The sequence below is a fragment of the Monodon monoceros genome, unplaced genomic scaffold (genome assembly GCF_005190385.1).
Source record: "Monodon monoceros isolate NGI ecotype Baffin Bay Population unplaced genomic scaffold, NGI_Narwhal_1 Super_Scaffold_18, whole genome shotgun sequence".
In the NCBI taxonomy this organism is placed as follows: Eukaryota; Metazoa; Chordata; class Mammalia; order Artiodactyla; family Monodontidae; genus Monodon; species Monodon monoceros.
Window position 1 is genome coordinate 47,092,835 of NW_021703774.1, and position 17,900 is coordinate 47,110,734.

Below are 17,900 nucleotides of genomic sequence, written 5' to 3' on the forward strand. Positions count from 1 at the left end.
GGCTCAGCATTTATCAGCGTGAAGACCTAGGAGGATGAAAGGATTCAGAGTGACAAGTGCTTGGGGACATAAATATCTTCTAGTTAACCACGTTCTCCGAATACAGGAGGGGAATGGCTGCAAACTGATGGGGCACCCAAATGTAACAGGACCGGGTAGGAGGCAATCATTACAAAAGCAGCAAGAAAAAAACGATTTAAAAAGATTCTTCCCCCCAGCTACCTTTCTCATGTGTCCCAATCCCACTGCAAAAATATAGAGGACTTAGAGAAAAAAGTTGATTTGTGAAGTTGGCCCTCTGCAAGAGATCTTCCTCATAACCAACAAGAAGATGAATAACCTTCCTTTTCCAAAAAGCCTAGGAAAAACCCACACATATAATGAATTATTCACAAAGGCTGAACCTAAAAATGAGAGAGAGAAATATAGAAAGATGAAAAGGGTGGAGGACTGGACAGAAAGAGAAAGTGAAGAAAAGGACCTGGTCTCTCTCTCCGTGAATAAAAGGGTATTAATTACAGTCACGTATAGGTTCCCCCTTTTAATGTCTTAGTGGTCAGTGATAAACAAAATTAGATCAGCACAGTTGCCTCTGATGGGCTGGACCACATGCTGGCCTTGGGGCGCTGCAGCCTCCCAGGCAGCCCTGCAGATGACAAGAGGGAGGCTACTGATGGCATGATAGAACACAGAGAGCCAGAGTCTGCAAGAGTTCTGATAGTTTTGCACATCTCGACTGCATTTTATTTCAACTAAGAATATGAAAATGGAAAGAAACCAGATGTTCCTATAAAGAGGGGGAAATGCAGCAGAGTTTGAGGGGGGAAAAAGACACCTACATTTTGTATAGCAGCAGCTAAAAAGAGATAAGCAATTCTGGATCGAGCTACTAATCCCAGAGTCTAGATCTTTCAAAAGAAGATAAAAAGAAGGCCTGGTTTGTGACCACCTAGAGGGGTGGGATAGGGAGGGTGGGAGGGAGGGAGATGCAAGAGGGAAGAGATATGGGAACATATGTATATGTATAACTGATTCACTTTGTTATAAAGCAGAAACTAACACACCATTGTAAAGCAATTATACTCCAATAAAGATGTTTAAAAAAAAGAAGGCCTGTTCTCGTTATTTTCTTCCTCTTTCTCCTTTAATTCATAGTGTGCCCTGCACCTAGCACAGGGAAAGCAAGTGGAGAGAAGTGGGGAAATAATGACATGCAAACCAACAGACATCACTATCACATCCAAGATATTTTTGTCTCCATCCTCAAGTCATTTCATTTCTGTCAAACTCCTTCACTCCAACTAGCATTCCAGGCTGCATCCCAATTACAACTGGTCCCCACGACAAGTCCTAGCCTGGTTTCTGGAGGAAACATTTCTCACACCTTATTTCAAGGGCAAAGCCACTAGGCAACATGGAGATTGTCCTGGGAGACTCAGAAAATGAAGACCTTTATCCCGCAGCATCAGTGCCAGTTACAGTCGCTATCTGTTTCACTGCCTCTGTGCCCAGGTACACAGAAGATGTGAAGACTTTCTGCATTATCTGATCACAGGATATAATTACAGACTTCATTCTTGTTAGCTGCCACCCTCTGCCCTAATCAAGGTGCTCTGACTCATGAGCCATTAGAGTTACATCAAACCTGAAATTCCTGCCAGGATTACAGTCTACTATCTTTCACGGTGCAATATATTTATAGGCAACAGAACAGGAGAAAAGTATATGCCATAATGGGAGATTGGGGAACTAAAGCTTTCAGTAATCTTCAGCAAAACCCTCCAAAAATAATGGATAATTGACAACGGGAAATTCTCCACAATAAAGCACATAACCTCTGACTCAAAGCCAGAGCCCTTTGGGGCTATAAAGAAATTCTCTGAAACAAAAAATCACGAATGAATATCCACAGGTTCATTATAATGAGCTTCATCAGCTCAGTGGCTACAAACACATTTGATCTTCCTACTTTAAACCATGTTCATTTCCACATGAAACATGTGCTCCCCTTCTGAGGTAACCCACACCATCAGTGGGGGAGAAATCTCCCACCGCCCATCAATGGCACAAAGTCAGACATGCCATTTCTTCCCTTCATCCTCTAACCTGGAAAAGTGCAAACGTGTGGGGAACATCTCACAAACCATGAGGGCAACTGGGCCTGGGCACAGAAGGGTTAGAGCCAGTAAGCTTATGACACAGTGAATGCGGGGTGACATTCACAGCAGCCAATTCCCTGAGAAAAAGAGAACCCTTTTGTTAGATCTATTAGATGAGCAAAAAAGAAAAAGAGGAATCATATAAAATGTGATACCACATTTTAAGTCAGATTAGCATTTTCAAAAAGGTTATGGCATCCACTGCAGCAGAGAATGCCATAAGAAAATAAAATTATCTCCCTGTGCAGACGTAGCTTCCAAGAAAAATGAAATACATTCAGAGTGGGCTGTTGACTTGCCACCAGCAGTTCTTGCCAAATCTAGGTTATCCTATGCATTTCTTCCCATAAGAACGAGATCTTCCCTGTTAACAACTGGATGAGGTTATCACCACCCCCAACCAAGTCAGAGAGTGGCAAGTCTAAATTAAATCATTCCTTCTGTTTAACTGATCTTTTCAGGCTAATCTGAGTAAAGACCAGTATTACGTGGTGTTCAGAGACCACTAACACAGCACACAGAAGTACATATTATCCCCCTAGTTCTACAGTGACTTTTTGCAGCCAAGAAAAGATGTATACATCTCAAAAAGTGTACTACATGAATAATCAAAATCCTCAAGCACGTTGCATGTGAACATGACAGTTCAAAACAAGTCTTGACATGTGTCCTGAACCTTCCTTTCTGTGAAAATCTGGCCCTTACGTAGAGCACAGAAGTACTTGCCAGACGCGAACAGGCATACTAATCGCCTGAGGATCTTATTAAAATGCAGATTCTGATTTAGTAAATCTGAAGTGTGGCTCAGGATTCTGAATTTTTTTTAATTGAAGTATAATTGATTTACAATATTATATTAGTTTCAGGTACACAACATAGTGATTCGATATTTTTATAGATTACATGCCATATAAAGTTATTATAAAACATAGACTATAGTCCCTGTGCTGTACATTACATCCCTGTGACTTGTTTATACTATAACTGCTGGTTTGTACCTCTTAAGCCCCTTCACCTATTTTGCCCCTCCCCCTGCCCCTCTCCCTTGTGGAAACCACTGGTTTCTTCTCTGTATCTGGGATTCTGAATTTTTAACAAGCCTCCAGGTGATGCTGGTCTTTGCTGTCTGTGGGAGACAAAAGCCTAGAAGACTTCGTTCACCTAGAACTAAGATCCCTCCCTTCTGGTATGCTGAAATTTCTGAAGGACTCTATTAATAATAATAGCTAGTGTTTACAGGGAATTAGGCGGTGTTCTAGGAACGTGACATATATTAATTCATTTAATTCTCCCAGTAACTCATTATTACCATCCTTATTTTACAGATAAGGAAACTGAGTCACAGAGAAATGAAGTAACTTTTCAAGGTCACAGAGCTGGTGAAGGAACTGAGATTTGAACCCAGAGAGCTTAGCTCCCAAGCTTTACTGGTAACCAGTGCTCACACTGACTCCCAGTAAGAAAAAGGAATATAATTCCAGAAAGGAATTAGAAAAGAAGAGAGGTGAGACTAGGAACTTACATGCGGTATTAGAGCAAACGCAGAACCCACAGAAGCGCAATGTGTCCACATGGTCACCACCAGAGGGAATATATATTAGTCAATTACATTGTACAGCCAGGAATAAACAGCAAACATGGTGTGTTTTAAATTTGCGAACAGGTCTCCACTACACACCTTAGCAGATGCTCTCCAAACACTAACAGCCTACATGCTGTAGAAGCACTGTGAAACTTCCAACTATGGGGATGGAAGAGACCACTGGGACGGGGCTCAAGGCCAAGGCACTGAGTAGGATGCCGAAGTCAACTCCCTAGTCTCTCCTTTGAGTCTCTTTGGCGCATTCTGGCCGAAGACAAGGAAAGAGCGCAGTGAAACCCACAGTCGCACCTTGCGCCGCTCGCAACTCCTGCTATTCTAGGCGGCGTTTTTGCAGCGGAAGAGAAAACGTGAAAAGCGGCGAACGCGTGGTGTAGGAAACGTGCTTAATTTCCCCTCCCGGGAGCCTGGGCCCGGCCGGAAGTGCCCGAGGTGCTGAACCCCGGGGACGGTGGCGCCCAGGCCGCGGGGCAGTTTCGGTGGCGCTGTCCGAGGTACCAACGCTGGCTGCGGGCACACTCTGCCACCCGCGCGGCGGCTGGGCGGCTTTGTCTACCGCCGGGAAACGGGAGGGCGCCTGTCTAGGTAAACAGGCCCCTCAGAGAGGCAGCACCTGGTGGGTGGGAAATTTTGGAGAATTGTAGAAGATAGGCGGGCGGGGAAGGGGGTGCCGCTGAAGAAATCTCTGGGGACCTGACTAGAGCAGCGTTCGCAGCCGCAGCACGGAAACACAATGAGAGCTGTCGCTTTGTGCAGCTCACCGGCAGGCGGGACTGCAGGGACCGGACCCTTCCCCTCCCCAGTCCCCCTCACCCTAGGTAGGTTTAACTCTGGTACTGTTTGGCCCCAGGATCACTCCGTGCGGGTAGGAGAGGGAGGGGAGTGCAGGGAGAAGGAGAGAAGAAGCCCAGCCAGCGGGGGCTGTGGGAGGGTTCGAGCAGCAGCAGGAAGAATATCTGCCTAGAGATGCTCCTCCGTTTCTAATGAGGGGTACTGCCTAGAAGCACCACGAGCCAGCCAATCGCCATGCTGCTGAGGCAGGGAACTAGGGAGGAAAGAGGGGAAGGCCAGAGACGAGGGTGGGAGTAGCAGGGAGATGCCCAGACCCCGAGGGGAGTGAGCCAGGAGCCTCGCTGCTACTAGAGACCTAACGTGGCTCCAGCTGTCTCCCTGCTGCACACCTGGAGGGTGGGGGAGGGGGGGAGGGAGGATGGGGAAGAAGAGGAGTGGCCTCTTTTGCAGGTGCATCCCTCCCAAGAAATCTCTCTCCACAAGCATCAAAGTCCCATGTCTCCAAGCCTACCCCCACGTATAACACCATCCCACGGGCTTGCTCCCTACTCATCCCCCTCACCATCCAGCAACCCCCAATTCCTAGAGACCTTGCCAGACGCCCATATTCTTCGTGAAGAAAGAGGCAGTGAGATGCCTAGTCAGCAGCCCACATTTGGTGCACTTCATCAAACCGGCAAAGAACCGCTCTCTATGCCCGTTCACCCCGACACCGTTACCATCAGAGAGTCCCCCCACCAGCTCTCTGTGGAGAGCAGTTCCTCTGGATCTAGGGAGAGACAGACTGCTTGCACACCTCTGGGCTCAGCTGACGCAGCACCCCGCTGACGAATGCAGGCCCAGCAGATCTGCCTGGATCCTGGGCACTGGGAGAGCACTCCGCTGATACCCAACCCAGGACTAAGGAAAGGATGGGCCCTGATGAGCTGCTCTTTCATGGCTGAGAAGAGAGCCTGAACTCTGCGTTGTCTGGGCTGTGTCATTAGAGATTGCCTCCCCTGACACACTCAATCACTCCACTTCCAGTGGAACTTAAACTCAGTCCCCAGCAGAGTTAGCTGGGTCCCAAGCCAAACGCCTGCGTTATTTATCCATTTGTCAACTTGTCTACAGGGTTTTGGCTCAGAGCTCTTGAAGCTTCTGAACTGATAAATCCCCTCATGGAGTCTTGACTTTCCTACAAGCTGACAGTGTAGGTGTCTTCCTGGCTGGTGGGGATGGGGGCAAAGGGGATGGCTTAAAGGGAGGGAAAAGGGGGGCTGAGTATGAAAGAAAACCCAGATATTAGGGGCAACCCATTCTATGCAGCTTGTGAAGGGACTAGGGGGCTGAGAATCGAATAAAGCCCAGCCACGAAAGGGGCAGACACCACAACACCACGCACCCAGGGATGCTGGAGACTTCCACGTAGGAAATATCAAAAACCAAAAGTCTTACCTTGCAAAACACTAGTGCCCACATCGGTTTCTACAGCACCAAGCTTGCCTCTTAGGTGCACCAAAGTACAGAGTGCACTTCAGCAAAGAGGCAAATCGGCACCAGGAAAGGAATGGGGGTGCAAACTCCATGCTACGTTTCCCCCCTTACCCGAAGAAATGCAAAGGGGGGAGAGGGGAGCGATGGTGGGCAAGAAAGGATATGGCCAATCGATGAGCTTCTTGGCGTATTTCCTGACAATGTTATCTTCTCCGAAGATGAACAGGGATCTGTTGACGGTGAAACAGTTCTGTCGGACGGGAATGGGGTTGTACAAAGCCATAGTCCGCGCCCTCTGCGCTTTCGACTGCTTGTAGGCGGCCGCCGGCCCGGAGGCCGGTACGGGGGTTCCTTGCCGGTTCCTGCTCTGGTCCGAATCTCCATCTCCCGACCCCGGCCTGCCGACCACCGCCTCCCCGAAGCGAGCCATCCTGAAGTTTAAACAGACAGAATACACACAAAGGTGATCGTGGCCGAACACCCGCACACAGCAACAAGCAGAAAGACACACGGAGTCTCAGAGCCGCATCCAGACGGACACGGGGACCACCGCCTCCGGGGAGCCTCGCGAGCTCTTCGGAAAGGCGGCAGCTGCAACCCCGCCGCTCTGAACTGTTGAATCTAAATACAACCTCTGCGAAGTTCCATTCCTCAAGGAGGAAAAAAAGGGGGGAAGAGCTTGGGTGTGCTCAGTTTCTGGAGGCAATTTTTTTTTTTTTTTTTTTTTTCAAAATGCCAGTGTGTGGTGGCGTTCAGGGACTGGAGAGGAGACGGGTGGAGTAGGCTGCTCTTCAAACATAGCTCCTCTTCTGGCAGACGCACCACCTAGTTCTGGGAGAGAGGCAGGCACCGGCCCGCTAGGTAACAGTTTGGTAATTTATTGGTAGGGGGAGGGGAAAAATGAAAACAAAAGAACTTTTCAAAAAAAAAAAAAGACAAGGACGAGGTTATGGTGACATGCTTTATAACGCCAGCCCCCGCAAGTCCATCTGAGAAATCCCACAGCCAAGACTTGGGTCTTTAAATCTGCCAGCACAGACGCATCCAAAGGTTGAGAGACAGGGAGAGAAGGGGGAGAGCGGTATTGAGGTTGCTGCGTAAACCGCAACGCCCAAAATATCAAAATAAGAAGTCGATCCAACCGGAGAGGGACAAATGACTTCAAAGCTCCTGCGCTTGGGAGAGAAGTTGAGCAGCATCCAGAGAGCCGCGAAGCCCGAGTGCCAGCATCCGCCCGGAGCGCTCGCCGCCGCCGCCGCCGCCTCTCCGGATCAGCATGCAACAGCGATCCGCGGCTGCGCCGGTGAGAGGGCGGGAGAGCGGGAGCGAGCGGGCGGGCGGGCGAGCGAGCACTTGGGCGAGGGAGGAACAGGTTGCAGCTGAGCCCAGCGGTAGCCTGGCACGGGAGTTGTCCAAGGACCGAACTTGCTCACTACCGACTCAGTCTTCCTCTTCCACCCTGGCAGCCCCACTCCGAGGGGCAGAGAAGAAGCGCGAGGCCAGGAGGGGGAGAGCGAGCGGAGCGCAGAGGCGCAGTCAGGCGCGTACTGAAGAGCCAGAAGAAGCGGGGGCGGGCCTGGCGAGCTAGGGCGGGGCGGGGATGGAGCCGGAAGGACCCGGCCAACCTCTGCAGGAGGTTCCTGGGACCCGAGGCTGGCTTGGGCTACTGATCGATGTAGCCAGAGGGTAGCGGGCCCCCTCTGCAAAGATCCAGGCAAGAATCGCCTTTCCCCGAGTACTGCTGAGAGGAAACAGGCTGGCGCAGCTGGCGGCGCGGCGGAGTCTCCGCCTGAGAGCCGAGGCCTGGCGGGGGCGCACACGCACGCGCGCACGCTCTCGCGCCTCCTGTCCCCGCCGAGAGGCGCCCGCTGGGGCTGTGCCCCGCGCAGTGACCGGCGCGCCGCCGCCCTAGCCGGGAGTCGAAGCCTTTGCGCTCTACGCGCCCTGCGCCGGGGCCGGGTCGCCGCGCCTCCGCACCTCCCAGGCTCCGAGAGCGCTGCCCCAGGGTTTCCGCAGAGAAGGCAGCACCCTCTTCTGCCCATGTCCCCACTTAGCAGCCTGGAGGTCCCACGAGGGACGCTAGGACCTCTGGGGGCTCCGCACTCTGGTGTTGGAGCCAGCTCTGGCGGGAGCTTCTGCACCCCGCCCCTCTCCAAAAGCGATCTGGGACGACCTCTTGGGTTTGGCTCTAATAGAGCCCTGTATCTCTGGGATACTGAGTTCCGAGGTAGTGAGTTCTAGGCTAAAACGACCTTCTCAAGCAGGGGGATCCTCCCACCCCTATCTTTTACTCCCAAGTCCTCTCCACTGACTTCCTCAAACACACCCCAAGAATGAAGAAAAAATAGAATTAGCGTCTGAGCTGCAGAAGCGGGAATGGTGGACTTCACGCCCCAGAGAACGAGTCCCTGGGTTTAGCAACCAAGCCCTTGCGCACAGGTGAGTCAGTGGTTTGAACTGAAGATAGGTACCAGCTGCCCCCCTGCTTTGACTTGAACGCACAGCCCTATCCAAATCCTCCCCACCTGAGCCATGGAAGAGACGAGGTGGGGGTGGGGACAGAGGAAGGAAACAAAGGACTGACCATAGCCCGGAGGCTGGAAATCATGGGTGAGTGTGGATTCGCGGGTGTGGAAGGCAGTGTCTGTGTGTGAGATTAACTGGTGAGAAGAGAGGTGACATCTGAGTGAGAGGCACATGTGTTCCTCGGTGGATGTGTGTGTGTGCTGGACAAGGCCATGTGAGCACTGACACGGGTCTGCTGTGTGAGAATGTATGTGAGTGTGTGTCTGTGTGAAGGGAAAGTCTCTGGTGCTGGAAAACAAAAGGAATGGTCTCAACGCGTCCTCCCCTAGCAGGCACTGCTGCCCTTGGGCATGGCGTGTTGACCTTTTGATTCAGGAAGGCCCATTTTAAGCCAAATTACTATTCGAGGTGAGTCAGAGTATTTTGCTTTCCCATTACTGCCTTACTCAGTCCTTCTACCTACCTCAGTTGGAGGGTCCTTTTCTGCCTGAACACCTAGTCAGAGTGAAAGGGAAGGCGATACTATGGACCCAAAGTCCCGTCAGCTGCCAGTCATTTAGAACCCGTCACAAGTGGCTCTCTCAGTAGCCCTGTAAACCATACAGGATTAGAAAAGACTTTCGGAAATGATCAAATCCATGCTTTCAGAGGTAGGACCATAACCCATAGCACAAAACTCATTCAAATCATTTGACAAATATTTCTGAGCCCTAGGCACTGTTTTAGGAACTGAGATCACAATCATGGACAAAATAGATGATGATAAAAATAAAGTATACGCTTCTGGGATTAAATTAGATTGTATAACTTTACTGGCTAGAATGCTAGATGGACCTCATTCTCATGCTGCAACTTCATCCCTCTGCTTCGTGTCCCGGCCTTTGCAGGCTAGAGGGTGGCATGCCTGTTCATTCTCAGAGGAAGCAGGGCTCACCAACCCATTACCTCCTGGAAGAAGTTCATGGAAGATCAGGAACCCTTGGCTTGTGTCTTCAATGTCACCTACTAAGCAGAGATCCAGTACTAATTCCTTTTGCTCTCTCTACAATGTCCTGTGTTCTCGGTTGCTGCTGTAATTCTACGGACCTAGAATTCCCAAGACAGGAGGTTATTCACGGAAATGTGAGGACCCACTGCAGTTGAGGCTTACCTTCCTACCTTCTCAGGAGGCAGGGATCACAAATGCATGTGTTGGGGATGATGTGAAGTGTGCTGGGGAGCGTGAAAGCCTCTGTAGGGGAGTTAAAAACTGGGAATTCCTAGAGGGTGGAGCCCAAGAGGACAAAGGCAAACGTGATGGCACAAATGGCTTTGGGAATGGACTTGGCCTGAGGACAGTAATGCTGGGAAGAAGGCACACTCTCACGTTCACCCCCACCTGGCTGTCACAGCTCCTGAGCCCTTTGAGATCTGTGAACTTCTTTCATGCTTTCCGATGCCCCCATTCTCCCAGTCCCCAGAGGGCTACAATTTTAATGGCTGAACAATATCTTACGTGTCTTCAATAGTTTTCACTTTATGTAAATCTAACTCCAAACCTCTGAGGTCAGCCTGGCAACACATGTATTACAACCCTGATGTGGTGAACGAATTAAGAGTTTCAGAAATGTTAAGTAGTTTGTCCACATCTGATAAGAGGCAGATTTTAGACTTCTAACAGATCTTTCACTTGATGGCTTTTTCCAATACCCAGGCTAATTTCTCAGGGGCAGTAATAGTGTGATCCCAAATTGTTCAACATGAAGAGAAGAAACTATGCGATCACGCTAAGCCTATGGGAATGCTGGGCTTACCATCCTCAAATTGAACCTGATCAGTGGCCAAATGCTCCTGGGACCACGCTGGGAAGACGCTTAACTGGGAACACATCTACTGCCCTCAAGATCCGGGAGGATCCTTAGAAAAAACTTCAGATTAGGTCACTGCCGTAATGCTCTTTGTAAGGGGAACTTGCCATGTCCCGAGTTCCAGTGTCCTCTTAAAGACCCACAAATGGAAATATAAAAAATCAGCAATTGGGGCTTCCCTGGTGGCGCAGTGGTTGGGAGTCCGCCTGCCGATGCAGGGGACACGGGTTCGTGCCCCGGTCTAGGAAGATCCCACATGCCGCGGAGCGGGTGGGCCCGTGAGCCATGGCCGCTGGGCCTGCGCGTCCGGAGCTTGTGCTCCGCAACGGGAGAGGCCACGGCAGTGAGAGGCCCGCGTACCGCAAAAAAAAAAAAAAAAAAAAAAAAAAAAATCATCAATTGGTCATAATTCTGATTGGAAACCGGTTTCCTAAAATCCCTTTCCAGCCCAGGAGGGAGAGCAGCCATATTTTCATGTTGTTAGAGCACCATCTACTGGTCATTTGTGAGCATATCCCTGTGAGCTCAGGTACTTGGCAGCCTAGCACCTCGGGCACCACACCTCAGAGCCTAGACATTCCTAGACGGGAGCTCTTGTCACTAGCCCTCTACTCCTGTGGTACTTTGTTGAGGCCCAAGCCCCAAATTTCACCAACAATGCAATCAGCCATCTCACAGTACTTGAAACGTGCAGCCCCACACACTGGGCATGTGAGTACAAGGTACACATACACACACACACGAGTTAAGATGGTGCAGCCAAAAGGTCTACATGTTTTCCTGCAAGAAGTGACCTGAAAACTAGAAACCCAAAAGGATCCAAGGAAGCAAGTGAAAAACTTTCCTGGTGTATGAATCCCACACAGATAGTCCAATTCCAAAGCATTAACCCCGCAACTCCTCTACTCCAGGGCACCATTCAAAGTGCAAGCAAGAGAGAAGCTGACTGGTAGGGGGTCCCTCCAGCATCCTCTGGAAAAGGAAGGAAACAAGGTTGCCATGCTCCCCCCAGACCAGGCAGGCCATGGGAGTTTGTACCAAGATGGAGAGATGTGAGTGGCAAAGATGGAGAAGCACTTAGCCTATTTCCCTCATTCATAAAGCTCTTCCCAGATCTGTCAGGTCTTGGGCCATCTTCACAGGAGATTTCAGCCCACCACTGGGGAGTCTGCACACCTTCGCCTCATCTAAAGGTGTGTGCCCTCACACCAGCCCCACTCCCTCATCTCCCCCTACCCGGCCAGTTCCACTCAGATCGCTTATGCTTAAGTGATCAGGGCCCCTTTTGTTCTATTTTTCCCCTGTTGAGCCTTTCCAAGAAATAGACTCTTATGCAAAGCATTGCTCTAAGGAACATAATGCAGAGAGGATTTGGGATTGGGTTTTAAGAAGAAAAGTTGGCAGGAGACCATATGCAAATTCATAGCAGAGCAGAGGAGCATTATGGTGATGCAGACATCTTGGGAGTCTGGCGGCTTCCACAATACCTTACAGCCCTGACTTGGGTGAAAACATAACTTCACATCCTTATGTAATGTCTGTCCCTAGAACCGGCATTTCTCAAACCTATACCTGAGAAACCGCACAGCTCCAACCCTCTATCAGCTAACTATAGATGTGCAAAGTTTGCCAAACAATATTTTTTAAACCATTCATTTACGACAACTCAATAGTTCCTGGGTGCCAACCGTGGTAACGTTATCTCACGGCATCTTTGCTGCAGGACCGTTGAGACACATTCTATTATTACCTGGGACCCAGAGGTTCAGGGACGTGTCCAAGTGTACAGAGACAGGAAACAGCAGAGCTGCATCTCCTGGTAATGAGGTCAGGATTCCTTACAATGTGTGACCACACTTAACATGCTGCATGTCAGGATCATGTTTTCCTTGCTTAAGAGTCTGGTCACAGGCATGATCTTAGACCCTGGAGAAGTAAGCCACGACCTTGAGCCAGAGAGTCTCCCAGAGGGTTAAATTTCTAAGAATGCCCATCACCTGTCCCACAGGGCTGTTATGAAGATCAAGTTAGTTAATACATATCAAGCTCTTAGATCAGTACCTGGCACACAATAAATGCCGCATAAGTGTTTCTTAACTACATTTTAGCTGTGACCACGGTACACACAGCAAACACCGCACATCTGACAGCTTTCTGCTTCTGAAAGCAGACTTCAGAAGTGCATCCCACGGGTGGCTGTGGTGTGTGCAGGATAGATGGAGGTGGAGAGACGTGTAAGTGCCTGAGACTTAGAAAGACGAGGGAAAAGAGAAAAGAAAGCAAAATATTAGAGACCAGAGTCTGAAGACCCCAAAGGTCTTGATACCTGGGAGAGTCATGCTTGTTTACTTCTTCGTTAATTCATAAACGCATTGAACAAATAAGCACTGACCCCTTTTAATGTGCCTGGCATTGTTCCCAGGGATTCTGAGTGTCAAGGATAAATTAGACACAGTCACGGCCCCTAAAAGCTTACGGTCTAAAAGAGGAGAAGGGGAAAACATCCTTATAAAGAACCCTAAGAGGAGGCAGAATGTGGCGGGCACCCTAAGAGAGCACAGGGTCTGGGGTGGAGGAAGAGCCGAGGAGGGAGGCGTCCCCTCGGGCTGGAGGCGGCTGGGAAAACAGAAGAATCAGTGGCACCCCCTGAAAGAGACAGCACTGGAGACCTTGAGAAGTGCTGGGGGACACAAGAGCCTGGGCGTGCAGGGGATGAAAGGTAGGGAATTCATTAAGCAGTCAGCATCTTTCATTTCTTGCAGTGTATCTAGGATCATAAATGAGTCTAGTATCACCACTTCAATCCTCTGTTTTCCGTAAGATGAGGTCACTTTTCGGCCTGGACAAAAGTCAAACTTGAAAGACATTAACCCCTTTTGGAGGTTCAGTGTCTAGCCCCAGACAGCCAAGGATGCCTGCCCCATCACTGTGCACCTCAGCTCCCACCCTCAGCGTCCAGCCCTGCTGTCCGGCCGAGGCAGAGGACGGCAGGACCACTCCGCAGAGCTCCAGCTCTGACCGACAGGGGTGAGCCGAGGGTGCCTCGCCATCTAAGGGTGAAAACAACTGACGCAAACACGCCCGTTCATCTGCCCCCTTGGCCTCTTGACTTGGAAAACAAAATACAGCCCACACATTGCAAAGCTTGCTCAGCCTGGGTGGGCTCGGGCTGATGCATTCATTCAACAGAAAGAAAATGAGAGCCTTCACGTGGCGTCGAGGGTGCTGGGCTGCATCCTGCACTGACTGGCCGCTCTTGACCCACTCACTCCCCACGTTCCACTCTTGAAGAAGATGTCCCACCAGCAGGCAAAGCAGCAGCTCAGAGCCCAAACAGAGTCTAGAGGAGCCCTGCCGGTCCAATGAAGGGAACTCGCACCCACCCCGCCCACCAGGCTTGTCTCTCACAGGACTCTGGGTTGGAATCATCGCAGATTAAGCCACCACCTGTCCATCACCACACCCTTTCTCTCCCACTCTCTCCTCCGCTGAACAGCTGGTTACACCCACCTGGTATAAAATAATCAGAGTGAATAAGGCGTTCCCATATGATATGGACTTGAGGCCAGCTTTGAAACGTGCATCCGAGCAGACCATACTGGTTCTGCCCCTTCCAACCCCCAGAAACTGCACGAAGACCCCACTGACCTTGTATGGTCTTTGTTTTCCCCTCCTTCTCCTGGACCATCCTGCAGGGTTTGGCACCACTGACCTCCCCTTCTTCTCAGAGGTCCGCCCCTTAGCATCCCAGTCTCCACCCCTCCCAGAATAAGAGTAAGAGAAGGACCCACCTCACTGCCCGGTCCTTCTCTTACTCCTCTTATTCCTGTCCCTTTATCGTGGGAGGCCCCATGGGTCTGTCCTCAACCCCTTGACCTTCTCTCTGACTTCTCTCCCTTTGGGGTCATGTCCTTACCCACAGTTTCAACTATCCTCTACTTCCACGTCTAGCCTCTATCCCGTACCTTTCACCTCATTTCCATAGCCAAATGCACAATTAAGTAATGGGTAACTCTGTACCGACTGGGCTACCCACCATCCTCTCAAACTCAATGTACTTGAAAGTGAATTCATTATAATTCCTTCAAAGCAAGCTCCCCCTCCAAAAATGCCACTTTCTACCCAGGTGACATCATTCTCCCTGTCAATCACTTGACTTCAGTGGCTCCTCACTGCCTAAAACATGGCCAAACTCCTTAGCCTGACAACTCAAGACAATCTGAATTCAACCTACCTTTCCAACACCATCTACCCATGTACCAGAGCATTAACATAGTTATAACACGTTGTGCCCACGCCTACCTCAAAACTCTTACTCACAGCACCTGCTTCGGACTGACCCAAGCACACGCTTCCTCTTTTCTGCTTCCCCAACTCCGAGGTATCCCTCAAGGTGTGTGGTTCAGTTCAATTCTGCCTCTGCGATGAAGACTTCCATAACCTCTCCAAGTCAATCTGTGATCTCTACCTCCTATAAACTCACAGAGCTTTTGTATCGCTCATCCACAGTACCCTGTTTACTCACTGTCATTGTTGCCATGGATATAACTTCAACAGTACATTCCTATTTAAGTTTGCAGTTAGGCATGCCATGTCTCCTCCACTGTGGTATAAGCTTCTCAAGTACGGAAGACATATATTCTCCTTCATTATTACCTAGAGTGCCTGCATGATATTATCCTCATAGCAGGCCTTTACTAAATACACAGTCGACGAATGAATGATTGGGTCTCCTGCAACTCTTTCTGGTGAAAAGAGCTTTGGCATCAACCAGGTAGCTGGTCCCTGTCTGAGGGGCTGCCCTTCTCCTAACACATTCTGCCACTGACTTTGAGTCTCTGTTCTGTTGTCTGATGTTTCCAAGCTGATCTTTCTGAGTTGAGTGTTCATCCTCCCCTTAATAGGAAGGGATGCTTACCTCTCGCGTAGGAGATCAGGTGACTCTAACTCAGGGGGACCTTTTCCAGCACAATAACAGCCTCACCCTCATTTTATCCATCATAAATTATGGGGCTCATTCCCCTACGAGGAATATCTCCTGCTCTTTAAAAATGTAGTTGAATTAAGGTTTGGGGAATCAGTTATTAAAAAGAGACATTCAGATCCCTACATAGAGAATATTTTCAGATCCCTTTCCTCAGAAAATAAAACATAGCAGAATAAAATTCTGCTTCAAAAAAAAAATCGACTACAGAATTAACTGGTTCTATCTCTTCTCTCTACAAAAAAGGCAAATGTCACCATCATACACCTCTTTCCCTTATGAAGAATTACATGTGAGGACTTCCCTGGTGGCGCAGTGGTTGAGAGTCCGCCTGCCGATGCGGGGGACTCGGGTTTGTGCCCCGGTCCGGGAGGATCCCACATGCCGCGGAGCGGCTGGGCCCGTAAGCCATGGCCACTGAGCCTGCGCGTCCGGAGCCTGTGCTCCGCAATGGGAGAGGCCACAACAGTGAGAGGCCCGCGTACTGCAAAAAAAAAAAAAAAAAATTACATGTGAAAGAGACACACACACTTTTGACTGTATGCAGACATACGCACTAGCTTCTGATCTGATCTCAAGTTCTGCCAGTCACGTGTCCAAACATATACAAGGAATCTTCCTATGCTGTTGAGAGCTTTCAGACAGACTTAAAAATACAGTACATTCAAAGGTGAAGAATTATAAGCTCTTTTGAAGATTTCTAAATATTCCTAATGTGTCATTTAAAATGTGAAAGGTGGAAATGTAATTCTCAATCAAAAGAGAGAATCTGTGAAATACTCCTCTCTAATACCCTTAACAAGCCAGTCCCTTGGACACACACAGACATACTCACTATACAGCCCTTTCCATTAAAAACTCGTTTTTGTTTTGTTTTGTTTTTCACATAATCGCCCCATCACTCAATCACATTCTTCAAAGAAATTCTACCAGATGTAAAGTGGTCACGTATTAATATAATCACCCAAAGCTTCCTATGATGCTATTTTCCCCTTGTTAAAATAATCTCTGTTCTCCAATAAGTCATAATTTCATATGAAAAATTCCAGGACTATAAAAAACAAAGAGAAAAAGGGACATGCGTCAAGCAAGCAAAGAATAATTACAAAGAAAAGTACTAATTAGTGATAATACTAATTGCAATAGGTATTAAATACATATTATGTGCAAGGCACTGTCCTAAGCCCTTTACTTTCCTTATTTCTCAGAATAATTATATGTGGTAGGTATTATTCTAATCTGCATTTTACACATAAGAAAAGCAAAACTGAAAGAGACTAAATAATTTCACTTAAGGTCAGATAGGTGGTGAATGACATCACAGAAAATCAACCCTAAGTCTGTTTGACTCCAAAATCCATTATCTTCACCACCACACTGTACGGCCTCTCACTGATATCATTAATAGAGATTTGGGGTGGTCACTTATTGTCATGATGATCCTACAATTCCAAGAGGCAAGAAAATGTCCAGACACTACAGCAGGTTCTGAGAGACCCCAGAATAAGCGAGTTATGTGTGTGTGTGTGTGGCAAGACAGAATTATCCCTCAGTCCTGGTTGGGTTTAGTGCCCCACCTGCGGAAATGACAGCAATAGCGCCTGCCATCTGAATCTCAGGAGACTACTGACAGACCAACTGTGGAAAGAGACTGTCAAGTGCATTGTATTCCAATCCACGCTGGTACTATTAGCCTGACCTGCCTCAGTTCTGCATTGCTACATCCCCAGGCATAAGCCATGCAAGAACTGAGTCCTCCTTCAAAAACTGTTCAAACTCTCCAAAACTTCTCAAAATCCAAAGTGTATATCAGTGTGCACTGTTTACTCATGATGAACATGGTTTTCTATCCCATTTACTTGTTATCCAATGAATGGCCAAATCTACCCCAAATGCCCCAGCCCCTGAGCTCCCTGGTGGGTCACTCTAGGTAGCTATCTGGAAAAGTTTTCAGCCCAACTCTGGAGGGGTCACTGAGGGAGAGAAGGGAGAAAGGGAGAGGAGATGACGCCCAGCTGCAGAGAAGGAGGGTACACAGCACTGCAGACCCAAATATTAGCCAGTGCTCTGTGTTCAGGAAATCCAAGGCTAGTGCCATTCCGACCATTCAGGAATATCGATCCTGATCACTCGGTTTGGCTTGAAGTTTTTTCCTACGAATACTTCTGCTGCCAACGTGTGCCACTAAAGGATTCAGCGCACTTAAATCCTCCTGCCTTTCAACTTGTTGTTTCCCTGCCTACCCTCCAGCAGGTAAGACACCCACAGACTCACGGTGCTCCAGGCTGTAGAATTCACAGGAGTCTATAATGTTCAGGTTATTTTTAAACTTTCAGGCCACTTTCCCTCCCCACGAACAGCAGGCCTGCCATTTAGAACAGTGTTTAACCCACACCCCACCTACTTTGAAACTTTAGCTTTTTGTGTTAAAAGAAAGGAAGCTATCCTTCACGCTCACGCATGCGCACTCACACACACACACACACACACACACACACACACACACACACACACAC

At 49.0% G+C, this 17,900-nt stretch overlaps 1 protein-coding gene across 1 annotated transcript in view; it reads right to left on the reverse strand.

Annotated features, from left to right (window-relative positions):
• CACNA1E (calcium voltage-gated channel subunit alpha1 E) overlaps positions 1–17,900 on the reverse strand; it is a 367,243-nt gene that overhangs the window by 292,685 nt on the left and 56,658 nt on the right. Inside the window, exon 2 of the mRNA XM_029227981.1 lies at positions 6,192–6,458. Within this exon, the coding sequence (XP_029083814.1) occupies positions 6,192–6,458 (267 nt within the window). The remainder of the gene's footprint in view (positions 1–6,191; positions 6,459–17,900) is intronic.